We start from the raw sequence: 17,305 nt of genomic DNA on the forward strand, positions 1-17,305 counted from the left end.
TGTTTTCTATAGCTAAGAGTCTGTTTCTTGGTTTCTCTCTCTCTTTTTCCCTTTGTTTGTTTTATTTCTTAAATTGTACATATGAGTGGAAGAACATGGTATTTGTCTTTCTTTGACTGACTTATTTCACTTAGCATTATGCTCTGTAGCTCCATTCTTGTTGTTGCAAGTGGCAAGATTTTGTTCTTTTTTATGGCTGTGTAATATTCCATTGTGTATATATATATATATATATATATATATATATATATATATATATACCACCTCTTCTTTATCCATCCGTCAATGGGCACTTGGGCTTTTTCTGTAAATTGGCTATTGTAGATAATCCTGCACTAAACATAGAGGTTCATATATTTTTCTGAATTAGTGTTTTCATATTCTTAAGTCCAGTAGTGGAATTACTGGATCATATTGTAATTCTGTTTTCAATTTTTTAAAAGTAATGTCTACACCCACTGGGGGCTCAAACTCACTATGCCAAGATCAAGCATTTTCTGCTATACCAACTGAGCCAGCCAGGCATGGCTCTCTTTTTAGTTTTTTGAGAAACCTCCATACTGTTTTCCATAGTGATTGCACCAGTTTGCATACACTCTAATAGTGCACAAGGGTTCCTTGTTCTTGGGTTGTTCAATGATAAGTATTTTTTCTTGAGTCATTTCGTTCTTACAGAAAGCCATCTGATTGAGATGTATAAATTACATGTGGCGTATGAATATGCTGTCTCTTCAGGGTTAATCTTTATTTCTTTTTTTTTAAATGTTTATTTATTTTGAGAGACACAAGGAGAGAGGGAGCAGAGAGGGGGAAGAGACAGAGAATCCCAAGAAGGCTTCACACCCAGCACAGAGCTCATGGCTGTGAGATCATAACCTGAGCCCAAATCAAGTAGGACGCTTAACCGTTTCTTTCTTTCTTTTTTTTTAAATTTTTAAAATGTTTATTTATTTTTGACAGAGAGAGAGAGACAGAGCATGAGCAGGGGAGGGGCAGAGAGAGAAGGAGACACAGAATCGGAAGCAGGCTCCAGGCTCTGAGCTGTCAGCACAGAGCCCAATGTAGGGCTTGAACTCACAGACCGTGAGATCATGACCTGAGCCGAAGTCGGTTGCTCAACCGACTGAACCACCCAGGCACCCCTATGCTTAACCATTTCTAATGGTTAATCTTTATTTCTAATGTTGCATCACTTTCTTTCCCATTCCTAATCATATTTTTGAGAATTTTTTCTTGATAAAAAATATTTTTAAAATGAGTTTATTTTATCTTTTCTCATTTGTTTTCAATTACAAATGCTTTAGTCTCTACTTCTCAAATTACTATACTCACACCAGTATCAAATCATACCTTTAATTTTTTTTTTTTAGCAAGGTTTATAGTATAGGATCCCCTAGCTGTTAGATTTTTCTGGCCTGTAAGTCAGAAAAATAAGTTTAACCTATCACCTTTGACTGAAAACACTTCCAGATTAATTCAATATTTGCCGCTCTGAATTTTTATATTCAGAAGTATATTCTTCATATACTTCTATTTTTGAAAATTTTTTGGTTGTTGGCTTCCTGCTTTCTATAGAAGGTTGACATTTCTATTTGGGCATTTTTCTAATTTCTTGTGTTGATTTACAATTGAATGAATGTCTTTATCTTTCTTCTTTTTAAGTAATATAAGTACTTCATGAATTTTCTTCTATGTAAGATTTTGATCTTATTTCATAAATTTTTATTTATAGTGTGTTCATTTATTTTCTAAATAATTTGTATTGCCATTTTCATTATGTTTTTGATACATGATTTATGTGGGAAAGTGTTTTTTAGAACTGTTCTGACTTGGCATTATTTTAATTTTATTCTTTATCCTTATTAACATAATAAAATATATTCTTTAGAATATCAGTGTCTTGGAATTTATTGGTATTTGCTTGGTGGTATCCTACATATCCCAATATTGTCTATTAATTCAATGGTATTCTAAGTTGTGACCATTTTGTGGCAGCACTAAGCAGAGCACAGGCTTTCCAATCCATCTTGGATTTGAATCCCACTCACTTCCTGGATAATCTTTAGTTTCCACAAGTCTCGTTTTTGTTTTTTTGTTTTTTTTGGGTTTTTTTGGTTTTTTTTTGTATGTAAAGTGGGTGTTCTGAGAATTTAATGAGAGGTTGTAGCATATTGCCTAATGAAAATCAGTGCTCAGTTAACAATAGATATAGCTGTTATATTGTTATATTAGTCCATTCTTCTGTGGCATATTTCTTTTACTTGATTTAAAAAACACTCTTGAGGATTTTTTAGTGCAGTTGTTTTAATCTATTTCTTCATGTGTTACCAGTAGTTCTTATTTACTTTTTGCAACTAGAAGCTGTTTTATCTTTATTATGAATTTAGCAATGTTTTACCTTTCTTATGAATTCTGTCTCATCAATTTTAAATGGTCTACTTTGGCTTTTTTAATGCTGGAATTCTACTGTAATATGGCCATCCCTGTGTTCTTTTCTGTTTGTATTCAGGAGTATTTTCATTTTAATCCTTGTTTTTTAAAATTTTTAAAATTTTTTGCTTTGTTTCAGACGAACCACGTAAGTAGCATATGGTTAATTCGGTCTTACTGGTATTATTATTGTTGTTATTCTGTGGTTTCTGTCTTTTAAAAATCTTCTATCTTGTTTTTTTTTGTTAAACCACCATTGTTTCCTTTAGCAATATTATTGTTTTTTGCTGTTCTGAGTAACAAGGCCAATTAAAATTATTTAAGAACTTGCACGATAGTGGGTGAATAATTTCGTGCAGAAAAAAGTCAAATGATACAGCTGTGTATGGCAAAAATGTCACTCCCCACCTTGAATGCTGTTCTTTCCTGGATCTCTTCTCTTTGAAGTTAACAATTATAAACTACATTGTGTGTGTATCCTTTCAAACACGTTCATTTTCATTTATGTAATGCAAATATATGCAAATTAATGTTTTTCCGTGTGTGGAATCACATAATCTATATTCTTCATCTTGATTATTTTGCTTAAAACATGCTTCTGTTGATTCTCATTTATTGAGTATTTACTATGAGCCAGACACTGTGCCAGGCACCTCTCCTGTATTATTTCATTTGACTTTCCTATGAACCCAAAGAGAAAGGTACTAATTATGTCTTCATTCAAAAAAGTATCCCTCCTTTCCCATTTGTTCCCTTACCCTTTTCCTTACCTCTTTCTGGTGCTGATAGCTACTAACCCAGTTTAGAAGGGCATATTAATTATCCATTGCTGCAGATCAAATTATCCCAAAATGTAGCAGCTTAAAACGACAAGCTATTACTATCTCACACAGTTTCTGAGGGTCTGGAATCCACTGTTTCTGGCCTAACTGGAAGGTTCTGGCTCAAGATCTGTCATGTTGTTTGAGTGAGGATCTCAGCTGAGGCTGCATCAAAAAAACAAAAGCAAAAACAAAAACAAAACACAAAAACCAAAAACCAAAACAAAGACAACCCCTTCCCTACAAACCACACTTGCACATATATCTTTGTAAATTTTTCTATTTGGAATTCCCGGTCAAAGTATATGTATAATTTAAATCTTGGAAGATTGATGTGTATATTTGCATTTCCTTAAGTGTAGTCTGAACTTTTAATTTATTTCAGAAGATAATATTTTTGGGGGAAATATGTGATGAGCTAAAACAAGAAAGTTCATAACATAAAGGATACAAAAGATTGCCTTAATGTAAAATATTGGTAAATATTAATTTGCAAAAATAGGCATGGCATCCATGAAAATGTGATGCTTACATCTCCTTCAAGAGAATCCATTGACATAAGCATACATGACCGCCAGCCTCCAGCTGCTGTCCTGTAGATCTATCAGGGCATTTGCACCAAGGCCATTTTTCCTGTGGGCTGCTCCTAGCCAGTGGCTGAACACAAGGGGTTTGCTAGTGTTGACCCCATTCCTGCTTGATGGAGGGTTGTTTTCACAGGAAGCGTTGGCTCCAGAACTTTCCATCTGCCTGTCTCAGAACTGCTCTGTGATCTGAGGCTCTTGCTACTCACTCCTTCCTCTCTCTTCCTCTTTCACAGATGTCAGACTGCATCATGGTCTGAAGGCTTCTTACTGCTCCCTCTCTCTATGTCTTCCACTGGTCGTATCTGCTTCTAACTGAACTAACACAGCTGGGGGGTAATAGGAATACTATGTAATATTACTGCAATATACTGTAATGAGTACAAACACAAACTCTGTGTTTATAAAGGAGGGGCATGTATTTTTCTGTCTTCGTATTTAGAAAATGTGAATAGAAGGTATTGAGAGTAGGCAGAATTGTTGGAACAGAAGTAAGAATTGTAGCAAGATTGGTTTGTAACCAGGACTGGTTACAACTGGTGATGATGGAGTAACCTGTTAGAAAGGTGGTCCAAAAGCAAATCAGTGCTGGTGGTTGTTCACACCAATGACTAGAAGAAAAAGGATCCAGGAGGACTTTCTGACACAAAAAGATGGCCTAGGATACTTTCCATACATCGCAACTGGAATCAGACCTTTGTTCAAAGAATCCTTGTTCCTTTGAATGGGAAATGGTATTTAGATACAAAGGTCTGTGTGCCCTACTTTTTAAAGGTGTATTTAACATGTTTATATATATATTATGATTACTGATATTTTTTGTTTTATCCTACCATATACTTTGTGTTTTTTATTGACTCTGCCTTTATTTCTTCTTTTATTCCTTTTCCTAAATTTATCTTTTTGTTGTTAATTTTTTTTTAAAAAGTCAGTGGTCTGGATATAATATATTCTGGTTTTATTTTTACTTTTTCTATTTCAAAAATTGTGTTTTATCATCCCTATTTTGGAAGTATGTGTACTGTTTCTTATTCTTATGGTGATTTCCCTCGACAGACATCTTTAACTTATCAAAATCTGATGTTGATCAATACCTTTATACTCTTTATACTCTTCCAGGAAAATTCAGTGACTTTAAAACCTTTCAATTCCATTTACCCCCTTTTGACTTAGTATGTTTTTACTTTGATATATTATTAGATATTTATCTTCTAAAACCCTCAAAACATTGTTATTAATATTTTATAAAATATAATTATCTCTCTCTTCTTTTCTTTTTTCTTTTCTTTCTTTTCTTTCCTTTTCTTTCTTTCTTCCTTTCTTCTTTTTTTCTCTCTCTAGTATCTCAGATCTTTCTGTCTGGCATCATTCTACCTTTTGCCTAAAATATATCCTTTAGAATTTGCTTTAAGGCAAGTGGGAGTTCCATAGTTGGTGAAAATCTTGTTTTTTCTTTGTTTCAAATGTCTTTATATTAGCTCATTCTTGAGAGAGATTATACTTGGGTATGATGTATTTTGCAGATATATTCTTTTAGTACACTAATGATGTTCTACTATTTTCTGGCATCCACTGTTGCTGTTGAGAACTGGGTCTTAAATGTGAATTTTTTGAGGATGATCAACTCCTTGCTTCCTCCCAAAGCGGCTACTTTTAAACTTTTCTCTTTTTTTCCCCCTATTTTCAATATGGTGTGTCTAGCGGCAGATTTCTTTTTATTTATGCTTTGGAATCTCTGGGATTTTTGAATGCATACTTTGATGTCTTTCATCAACTATGGAGAATTTTTAGTTATGACTTCTTCAAATGTTGCCTCTGGCCATTCTTTCTTTCATTTTCTGGGATTTTAATCATACGTATTAGCTTCCTTTTTTTTTTTTTTTCTCTTGATGCTGGATTCCAGGTAATTTCCCTTCTGGTCTATCTTATAGTTCAAGTTCATAAATTCTTTCTTCAGTTGTGTCTAAGATACTGTTAAACTTGTTTACTGTATTTTTAAATTTGGTTTTGTGTTTTTCTTTTTAGAATATTTATTTTTTTCCCAAATCTGTTATGTTCTAGTGTTTTATTTATTTGTGTACCTATCTTTAAATGTTTATTATTGTATTTAAACCGTTATTTTTAGGAAACGTTTGAGACTAACAATGGCATTTCTTTTCTCCAGAGAAACTTCTTGTCAGAAGTTAGCCCTCAGAAATAGTTTTAGTCTAAAGTTGAGGCTTGAATTTCTTTGACCACCCTTGTGATGGAACTGAGGCTGAAAGTCTACACAAAAGTTACTTACTACCATTCTTTTTTAAAAAAGAGGTTTAAAACTTTTATTTTATTTTATTTTATTTTATTTTATTTTATTTTATTTTATTTTAGTAGGCTCCATGCCCAATGTGAGGTTTGAACTCAGGACCCTGCGATCAAGAGTCACATTCTCTACTGACTGAGCCCACCGGGCACCCATGCTTCTTTTCACTTTAAATCTGAGCATGTAGCATCTCCTGTAGCCTTGGATACTTGTATATTTTGTATATGTACAATATTATACAGTGTATTACATTTGTGTATAAATAAATAAATAATCTATAAATAAATCAAGTTCCAACACTTAGGTAAGTTCTGGGCTTCAATTTCTATCACCCTTGCCCCAAGAATTCGTCAATCTGTAACTCAGACTTGCAGCTGCTTTGGCAAGTATCATAACAAAAGCATCTTGAATACTGGGCTTACTTTTCCAGGTTCTTGCCTTTTCTTAGATTTTGGCCCAGTATCTGTTCATCATCATGTTAGCTTTTTGATGCTTTGAAGATTGTGTTTTTCATACTACAAGTAGCTTTCTTAGTTTTCCTCAGCAGAATTACCTAGCCTGCCATAATTAGAAGCAGAGTCATAATTGACTTTTCAGATAGCAAAACTGTTTCCATTTCTATCTGCATCCCAGCTATTATTGGATGCATACAAGTTTTAGCAATACCTCTGGAGTAGAGCAAAACCTCTGGAGTTACATCAGGTATCATATAAGCAATATTTGCTCTCTCAAGACACATTGGTTTGGCCAATATCTTGTCAGCTTCCAATATATGAACCATGTTCTCTTTTTAAAAAGCAACCATTTATTATTAGTAAGTTTTGCTGTTTTGATATCTGTAAAATACAGTATTATGGTTTTTGTCTTTTGTTATTGTTAAAAGAATTTTCTTAAATATATAATAGCTGCTATTCCATCATATTTTGTGTAAGCATATGACAAAATAGTTCCAATAGTTCCAATAGTTCCTTGTATATCACGTAGTTTGTCTTTGAATAGTAATGGTGACCCCAGGTAGCCTTCTGCTATGTTTAGTAATTCTCTTAGCTTATACTGTGCTATAGCTGTGTTATAAAAATACACTAGAAATAAATAAAAATCAATGCTGGTAATTCCTAAATTACCCATAGCCTTCTCCATATCTGTTCCATTCTCAGTGATAATTTCCTGGTACTCTTAAAAGCTTAATTTCCTATTGAATACATATCGTTTGATTTTGAAATGTTAGTTGTTTGAGACCTAAAAATTTCAGCAAAGTAGCAGTATGATTTAACTCATAATGACTACACCAGGCTGTCAAACTTAGATCTTCTAGTTGTTTCTATATATCCAAATCACTGATTATAATATAGAAGAATAACACACTTAATAATAATTTACCCTTACAACAATAAGTATACATATATAACTTAGTTGGTGGAAAGAGTTTGAATTGTAAAGCATTTAAGGAGCTTTCCATTCCAATAAAAATTTAGAATGCTTACTTATATCTGACAGAGAATAGTCATATATTGACAGTAAATCCAAATAATATGTCTTATTCACAATTCTGATATTGGCATATTAAATAGATTCAATGCTAACCTATGGGATCACAGTATCATTGATTGCTCCTGAGATTAGTACTGCCAGAAGTAAAGTAAAAGAATCTATTTGGCAAATGGCCAACACAGAAGCCGAATTGTGGGTTTTGGCCAAATATTATGGCTGTAGCTGGACTTCTAATATGTCTGTGGTAAACGTTTTCTGTACTTCTACCTTTTCCATACATTTGGTAATAATATTGTATTATGACATAACAGTAATCAAAGGCTTTTTAAAGTACTCCACTATATAACTTAAAACTGTTATCTTTTTATAACAGAGTGTTCAAGCAAGCAAAATTTTAATTGAGAAATTTTCATCTGAAAGCAAGGAAAGTGTCGCTTTAAATCGGCATAGCAGAAGTTCTAGGGTATGTGTGATTTTTATTTTAAATTGTGGGTTGGTTGCTTTATCTGCCTGCAGCTCAGATATGATTTCTAGTAGTTCTGGAAATTATTTGTTGGTGCTTCCTTAGTCTGGGAAATGCCTTAGAACATTCATTACTGGTGTCTTTGCTGAGGACACACTTTCTTTTTCAAATGTGTTGTCTTTGTGACACTCAGAAGATGTTATTTACTGATCAATAGCAGAATGTCTGCTATGAATTTTCTTAAAACTTTGAAAATTTCCAGTCTTACACTCATTTATCACTTCTTGCCTAGGTCTTAAATGATTAAAGAAACATGTTTGTGAATGTTTTGACCAAATGGAGGCATTGGTTATGGCCATGAAACAGTAAAACTGAATTCTCTAAATGGTGATTAGACTCATGCTTATGGCTTTGTTATCACTGTAGTGTATACAAGTAAACTAATTAAATAATATACATAATTGGATAGAAAAGAGACAATGATTGAGAGAAACTAAGAGAAGAAGAAAGGTATAAACTATACATACCTGGTTTAATAAATGTCCTGCACTTTATGGGGGACAAACAAGAAACAGTTTTATTTTTCTTTCATTAGTGCCTTCAGCCCTCTGCTCCCCTTGATGATATCTTGGGATGCTGAATGGCACATAGTGGAAAGTCTTGGTGCCTTGGGACAAATCAAATCCTATTCTGGTCAGTTAACTAGGTTAAAGATATGTCTATGACTCCTCCTTTATCCCCCATACAGTTAGGTAATACTTTTTTTTTTTTGGAGGGGATAATGTTAATATAGATCACTTTTTTGCTATTTTCCTTATAGCACTTACTAAATATTTGTCCATATGTATGTTTGATCATTTTATTCCTCACCAGCCTGGGGTCATAGCACTCTTCTTCACTCTTTTATCCATATCACCTAGAGCAGTGACCATCACATAAAGAATAATTGAACCAGTGAACGTCACCTTCTAGTTTGGAGTGCCACGTGCACTTTCTAGACTATTTTAGTAGCATTATGTATACCTGCCTGTCAGCTATTCCCAGTTTTAGTAGCTGCTTCTTCATCCTCCTACTGCCTTCTACTTTATTCTTTCTTTTTTTAATTTTTACATGTGTATTTATTTTTGAGAGGGAGATATACAGAGCATGAGCAGGGGAAAGGCAGAGAGAAAGGGAGACACAGAATCTGTAGCAGGCTGTCAGCACAGAGCCCAACAGCGGGACTTGAACCAATGAACCGTGAGATCATGACCCGAGCTAAAGATGGACACTTGACCGACTGAGCCACCCAGGTGCTCCACCTGCTATATTCTTAAAACAAGTAGGATTATGTCACTCATGTCTCAAACTGAGTAACTCCACCTAACAAATAAAGTCAGAGTGCTTCATTAAGGCTCATAACCTGGCCTCAACCAGACTTTCTAGCTTACCTCCCATTATGTTTCTGCTTTTATGTGGTCTGCATGTACCCAGTACTCTGCCTGCACCAGAGTCCTTGGTGACTCCCCCATGCCCCTGTGCTTGTTTAGGCTGTTCCCTTGGCCTGGGATATTCTCAACTCCAGCTCAGTCTATGGGAATGTTGCCACCTCTCACAGGCCAGCCCTGCACTACCTCTTCCTGCCAGTGTATCCAGGTCCCGTCCCCTTCAGAACTGACTCTGCCTATCTTGTGTTCTCTTTACACCAGATTCATTCATACCATCTGAAGTCAGGGCCACAGCTGCTTTGGATTACTGTTTCTACCATTACATTGGTTGAGGATATGGAACATGTCATTTTTTTTTTTGTACTTTCTACACTATCTAGTATAGTAGTATTTCCCAACTCTTACAGTATAATAGCTCTCAAAGGAAGTGATGATATTTGTATGCTCCTGTGGAGTAAAAGGTTGAGGTTGCTCATGATAAGAGGTGACTGTTCAGGGGACAGTAGCTGCTTCAGGTCCTACTAGTGCAGCCTCAGTGCCGAGGGGATCAATGGCTCAGCATATTTACGGCACATTTATACACACTTGTGCCCCTTGCACCGACCAGAAAGCTTTGGTAAGTATTTGTTGTATTGTTGAATTTAAAAAAATAAGAGTTTCCATTATTTATACACTTTTCTAAATTAACTGATGGATTTTCAGTTCTGTTCCTCTCTGTGAAATCAGTGACTTCAAAGTCAGTCAGAATGTGTATTTTAATTAGCATTTCTGCATTTAATTAATTTACCTAAGCATTTATAGTCAATTGTCATATGATATTGTACTTTACCAAATAGTATCTATAGTCAATGCATATTTGTCATTTGGTTATTTCAGTTTCTTTTCCTAAAAAAATCTGCATCATTTGAAAGTATCCAAAAATGTTTCAGCACACCATTTCCTCAATTAAAGGTATGATCATTTTTGGTTTTTATTATTCAAAAGAAATGCTTATATTTCTAGTAATAATCACTATTGATGCTTTTTTTTGTTTGCTTTCCTGAAATAGTATAGTGAGTTGATTCATTCAGAATTGATTAAAAGTTTGGATTTGAGTGCGTATTTGGTAGCCCCTGTAAAATTGTGGTTGGTGGTGCCAATTTAAGGTTTTCAACAGCTTTTGGAAGTATCTCATGTTCATAATTTGACTTTACTTGATATATCATAAGTCAAGCCATTATAATATTGACCTACATTTGCACTGGGCTCACAGTTTTAAAGCATTTTCATGAACACTAGTCCAGTCTGGTCTCAAGCTTCACAATATCCCGAGAGAAGGAAGGTGAGACAGATATTATCCTTATTTTATGTGTGAAAAAAAACAAAGGTCAGAAAGTGATAAATGGCAGAGCTAGAAGTTAAACCCACACCGCCTCTTACTAAACGCAATGTACTTTCCTCTGCACGAAGAATGCACAGGCCTTTTGGAGTGGCTGGGTTTTTTGTTTTTTTTTGTTTTTTTTAGTTCATTTATTTATTTTGAGAGAGAGAGAAAGCACAATTGGGGGAGGGCAGAGAGAGAGGGAGAGCGAGAATCCCAAGTAGGCTCCATGCTGTCCATGCAGAACCCACGGCGGAGCTTGATCTCACAACCTGGGGGATCATGACCTGAGCTAAAACCAAGAATTGGATGCTTACCTGACTCAGCCACCCCGGTGCCCCTGGAGTGGCTGGTGCTTACCCTCAGTGGCATTGACATCTAGCTTCAGCTTCTGTTTTTCTGTCTGAAATCTTAGAAATCTTTCTTGACCCTCCATGTTACTTGCTTGTAACTTGCTTTTAACTTGCATAACATTAGCCTGCTTCCTATGTCATTTCTGACATTCTCTTTTCTTACTGACCTTTTGATTCCTCTGTTTTATATCTCTGTACAATCACACTATCCTTAGGATTTCTTTATTGGCATATAATTGACATATAACATTATATTAGTTTCAAGTATATAGCATTGTAATTCAATAACAGTATGTATTACAAAATGATCACCACATCAAGTCTAGTTAACACAGTGATACATTTTTTACATGTGATGAGAACTTTTAAGATCTACTCTTAGCAACTTAAACATTTTTTAATGTTTATTTATTATTTTGAGAAAGAGAGAGGGAGACAGAGTGCAAGCAGGGGATGGGCAGAGAGAGAGGGAGACACAGAATCCAAAGCAGGCTCCAGGCTCTAAGCTGTCTGCATAGAGCCCAATGCAGGGCTTGAATCCGCAAACTGTGAGATCATGACCTGAGCTGAAGTCAGATGCTCAACTGACTGAGCCACCCAGGTGCTCCCAATTTTTTTTTTAAAAATTTTCAGCTTGTAAATATACAATACAGTATTTTAACCACAGTGACTATGCTGTATTACATCCCCAGTACTTATTTATTTTATAATGGAATTTTGTACCCTTTGACCATCATCACCCATTTCATCCATCACCCAATCCTTGCCTCTGGCAACCAGCAATCTCTTTTCTGTACCTATGAGTTGTTGTTGTTTTTAAGATTCCATGTATAAGTGAGATTATATAGTATTTATCTTTCTCTGTCTGACTTATTTATTTAGTTTACTTGGCATAATGCCCTCAAGGTCCATCCGTGTTGTTGCAAATAGCAGAATTTCCCTTTTTTTTTTTTTTAAAGTTTATCTATTTATTTTGAGAGGGGGAGGGGGAGGGACAGAGAGAGAGCGAGAGAAAGAATCCCAAGCAGGCTCCACATTGTCAGCACAGAGCCCAATGTGGGGCACGATCCCACAAACCATAAGATCATGAGCTGAACTGAAATCAAGAGTTGGACACAACTGACTGAGCCACCCAAGCATCCTGAAGTTCCTTTTTTAATGGCTGAATAATATCCCATTATATATATGCAAACATATATACATCACATTTTCTTATCCATTATTCCATTGATGGGCCCCTAGGTTGTTTCTACATCTTGGCTATTGTTACTAATGCTGCAAGGAATAAGGGAGTGAAGATAGCTCTTCAAGGTCCTAATTTCATTTCCTTTGGATATATGCCCAGAAGTGGGATTGGATCATATGGTAGTTCTATTTTTAATTTTTTGAGCAACCTCCATACTGTTTCCCTAGTGGCTGCACAAATTTACATTCTTATCAATAGTGGACAAGGGTTCCCTTTTCCCTATAGCTTTACCAACACTCGATATCTCCTGTCTTTTTTATAATAGCCATTCTACCTCTTTATTTTTTGTGTATCTATCATAGGTTTTGGGTTTGCAGTTACCATGGGGTTCATATGTAACATCCAAAGTACATAGTAGTCTATATAAATTTGATGGTCATTTAAGTTCAAACACATTAAAAAAAAAAAAAGAAAAAGAAAAAACATTGCTTTCTTTTCCTTTTCCCCTTCACTTGTCCCTTTTTACTCCCTCCTCCACATTTTATACATATGTTGTCATAGTTTACATCTTTTTATTAATAATTTTCTTATGTCTAACTGTGGCCATTTGTTTTCCACTTAAATCCCTTTAACATTTCTTGTAAGGATGGTTTAGTGGTCACAAACTCCTTTATCTTTTGTTTGTCTAGGAAAATCTTTATCTTTCCTTTAAATCTGAATGATAACTTTGTCAGTATATTCTTGGTTGTAGGTTTTTACTTTCAGCACTTTGAATATATTATGCTACTCCCTTCAGACCTGCAAAGTTTCTGCTGAATAATCACCTGAAAGCCTTATAGGTTTTTTTCTTACAGGTAAACTTTTTGTTTCTTCTTGCTGCTTTTATCTTCTCTTTATCTTTAACCTTTGACATTTTATTATTATTTAGAAAAAATTTTTTAATGTTTATTTATTTTTGAGAGAAAGAGAACAGCAGAAGAGGGGCAGAGAGTGAGGGAGACACAGAACCTGAAGAAGGCTCTAAGCTCTTAGCTGTCAGCACAGAGCCTGACTGGGGTTTGAACTCTTGAACCGTGAGATCATGACCTGAGCCAAAGTCAGATGCTTAACTGACTGAGCCACCCAGGCACCCCTAACCTTTGACATTTTAATTATTATGTGCTGTGGTATGGACCTCCTTGGGTTCATCTTGTTTGGAACTCTGTGCTTCTTGGAGTTGGAAGTCTATTTCTTTCCCTAGGTTGGGGGACTTTTCAGTTATTATTTCTTCAAATAAGTTTTCTATGTTTTTCTCCTTCTCTTTTTCTTCTGGGACCACTATAATGCAAATGTTTGCCCACTTGAGGTTATCCAAGAGATCCCTTAATCTATCCTCATTTAAAAAAATTATTTTCTCATTTTACTGTTCAGCTTGTGTGCTTTTTATTACCCTGCCTTCCAGGTCACTGTGACGTTCTTCGACATCCTCTCATCTACTGTTGATTCCCTCTAGTATGTTTTTTATTTCTGTTCTTGTAGTCTTCAGTCCTGATTGGTTATTTTTTTTTTATATATTTTCTATCTCTTTATTGAATGTTTCACTGAGTTCTTCACTCTTTGGTACATCCCCGTGAGTACTTTATGATTATTAATTTAAATTCTTTATCAGGCATATTGCTTATCTCTTTTTCATTTAGTTATTTTTCTGAGTTTTTTTCTTGTTCTTTCTTCTGGAGCATATTTCTGTTTCCCCATTTTCTTGACTTTCTGGATTTGTTTCTAGGTGGAACAGCTACTCCTCCTAAACTTGAAGGAATGGTCACTCTTGTATATGGTGTCCCCTGTGCAGACTGTGTGCTTGGCGACTTTTGCTGTCTGGTTGGAGCTGTGGCTGTAAATGCCAGTTGCTCTTTTAAACCGTGGCTTTTTACAGAGAGAAGAAAATAATAATAAAATAAAAGTAAAATAAAAAAGGAAAAAAGAAAAGAGAAAAGAAAGGAAAAAAGGAAGAAAGGAAAAGAAGAAAAAAGAAAAGAAAAAAAAAACAAACTGGGGCACCTGGGTGGCTCAGCTGGTTAAGCATCCAACTTCGGCTCAGGTCATGATCTCAAGGTTCAAGGTTCGTTGTTTTGAGTCCTGCATCGGGCTCTGTGCTGACAGCTGAGCCTGGAGCCTGCTTCAGATTCTGTGTCTCCCTCTCTCTCTGTCCCTCCCCTGCTCGTGCTTTGTCTCTCTTTGTCTCTCAAAAATAAATAAATGTTTTTTAAAAAAGAAAAAAACCCAAAGGGGCAAAAATAAAAACAAGACAAATAAAAAAACAATAAAAATAACAATTATTGAAAAATAAAAACAAAATAACTAAAACAACCAAAGAAAATTCCTGGTTTATTTTCTGTGCTCTAGTACCACAGGGACTGGTTTGGGCTTGTGGACCTTGGGATTGCAGTCCCTGGGATCGGCTAAGCTTGCAAGCTGACCTTGGGCTGGACCCTGTTCTGGACTAGGCTTTCAAGGTGAAGGGGGAGGGAACATTCCTGCAGTTCCTTCCCTTTTACACCTTGGCTCTTTTTTCTGTGCCCCGGCACACTGGGGGCTGGCATGGGCTTGCAGACCCTGGGCTTATTGAGGTCATAAGCTTGCTGTGATGACTGGACCCACCAGTTAGGGTATCCAGACCCTGATTCTATCTAGGCTTTTAAGGTGGAGAAGGACTGTAAGCTGTGTTATTCTCTAGTTCCTCTGACCTGGAGAGCTTCCCAAAGCTCCTCCTCCATTTGGTCCAGTGTTGTCTCTTTTATATACTAGTTGCTCTTTTAAACTGTGGCTTTTTTTGGGGCTCCTGGGTGGCTCAGTCGGTTAAGCGTCCGACTTCAGCTCAGGTCATGATCTCGCGGTCTGTGAGTTCGAGCCCCGCGTTGGGCTCTGTGCTGACCGCTCAGAGCCTGGAGCCTGTTTCAGATTCTGTGTCTCCCTCTCTCTCTGACCCTCCCCCGTTCATGCTCTCTCTTTCTCAAAAATAAATAAAAACGTTAACCTGTGGCTTTTTTTTTCTGTGTCTAAGGAAAGACAAATCTGTTCCCAGTTCCTCAGAACTATCCCTCTCCACTGCCGTGTACAGGATCAGGGGTGGGAGTTCCCTTTGTCTCCATGTCTTTGTCTGTCTTGCTGTTCTTTTTTGTCATTCTCTATCTTTGGTTGTTCAGAAGCTGTTCAGTTGGCCTTCAGTTCTTCAGGAGGAATTGTTGTGTAAATAGGTGTAATTTAGTGTGTTCTGTGGAGGAGGTGAGTTCAGGGTCTTGGTATATTGCCATCTTCATGGGAACTCCTCCCTATAATAGCCATTCTAACAGGTTTGAGGTGATATCTCATTGTAGTTTTGACTTGCATTTCCCTGATGATTACTGGCGTTGAACATCTTTTTATGAACCCATTGGCCATTTGCATGTCTTTGGAAAAATCTCTATTCGGTTGCTCTGACCATTTTTTAATTGGATTTTGTTGTTGTTGCTATTGAGTTAAAAGAGATTATTATATATTTTGGATATCGACCCCTTTTCAGATAGATGGATTGCAGATATTTTTTCCCATTTTGTAGTTTGGCTTTTCATTTTACTGATTGTTTATTTTGCTGTGCAGAAGCTTTCTAGTTTGATGTAGTCCCACTACTTGTTTATTTTTGCTTTTGTTGCTTGTACTTTTGGTATCATATTGAAAAAAGCATTACCAAGGCCAATATCAAATAGCTTTTCCCTATGTTTACATCTAGTAGTTTTATAGTTTAAGAATTTAAATTGAAATCTTTAATTTGTTTAGAGTTCATTTTTGTGAGTAGTGTGAGATAGGAAATTTCATTCTTTTGCATATGAATATCTAGTTTTCTTAGAGCAATTGATTGAAGAGACTATCAGTTCCTCATTGAGTATTCTTGGCTTCTTTGTCAAATATTAGTTGACCATATATGCATGGGATCTTTCTAGGTTCTTGATTCTATTCCATTGGTCTATGTGTTTGTTTTTATGCCAGTACCATACTGTTTTGATTACTATTGTTTCTTAATGAATTTTGAAATCTGGAATTGTGAAATCTCCACCTTTGTTCTTTTTCAGGAATGCTTTGACTATTCAGGTTCTTTTCTGGTTCCATATGAATTTTAGGATTGTTTTTTCTATTTCTTTGAAAAGTGACATTGGAATTTTGATAAGGATTATATTGAATCTATTAATGGCGTTGGTAGTATGGACGTTTTAAAATACTAGTTTTTCTGGTTTATGCGATACCCTTCACTTATTTGTGTCTTCTTCAATTTCTTTCATCATCGTATTATAATTTTCAGTATACAAATCCTTCACGTCTTTGAATATATTTATTCCTAAGTATTTTTATTATTTTTGATACTATTGTAAATGGAGTTTTTAAATTTATTTTTCCGATAATTCATTGCTAGTGCACAGAAATGCAGCTGATTTCTGTGTATTGATTTTGTAACCTACAGGGGCGCCTGGATGGCTCAGTCAGTTAAGCGTCCGACTTCAGCTCAGGTCACGATCTCACGGTCCGTGAGTTCGAGCCCCGCGTCAGGCTCTGGGCCATCAGCCCAGAGCCTGGAGCCTGCTTCCGATTCTGTGTCTCCCTCTCTCTCTGCCCCTCCCCCGTTCATGCTCTGTCTCTCTCTGTCTCAAAAATAAATAAACGTTAAAAAAAGAAGACTTTGTAACCTGCAGTTTTACCAAATTCAATAATTAGTTCTGACAGTCTTTTGGTAGAGTCTTTAGAGTTTTGTCTGTATGTGATTCTGTCATCTGCAAACAGAGACAGTTTTACTACTTTCTCTCTAATTTGGATGCCTATTTTTCTTTCCTAATTTCTTTGGCTAAGACGTCCAGTACTATGTTAGGCAAAAGTGGCAAGAGTG

General features: G+C 35.8%; 1 protein-coding gene across 3 annotated transcripts in view; it reads left to right on the forward strand.

Moving 5' to 3' along the window:
* TTC6 (tetratricopeptide repeat domain 6) overlaps positions 1-17,305 on the forward strand; it is a 200,842-nt gene that overhangs the window by 113,900 nt on the left and 69,637 nt on the right. For all 3 annotated transcript variants that reach the window (XM_019426105.2, XM_053889365.1, XM_053889366.1), the window contains exons 8-9: positions 7,999-8,088; positions 10,392-10,466. In XM_019426105.2, coding sequence (XP_019281650.2) covers positions 7,999-8,088; positions 10,392-10,466 — 165 coding nt within the window. The remainder of the gene's footprint in view (positions 1-7,998; positions 8,089-10,391; positions 10,467-17,305) is intronic.

The sequence above is a fragment of the Panthera pardus genome, unplaced genomic scaffold, assembly GCF_024362965.1.
Source record: "Panthera pardus isolate Hobbes unplaced genomic scaffold, ASM2436296v1 HiC_scaffold_24, whole genome shotgun sequence".
Lineage (NCBI taxonomy): Eukaryota > Metazoa > Chordata > Mammalia > Carnivora > Felidae > Panthera > Panthera pardus.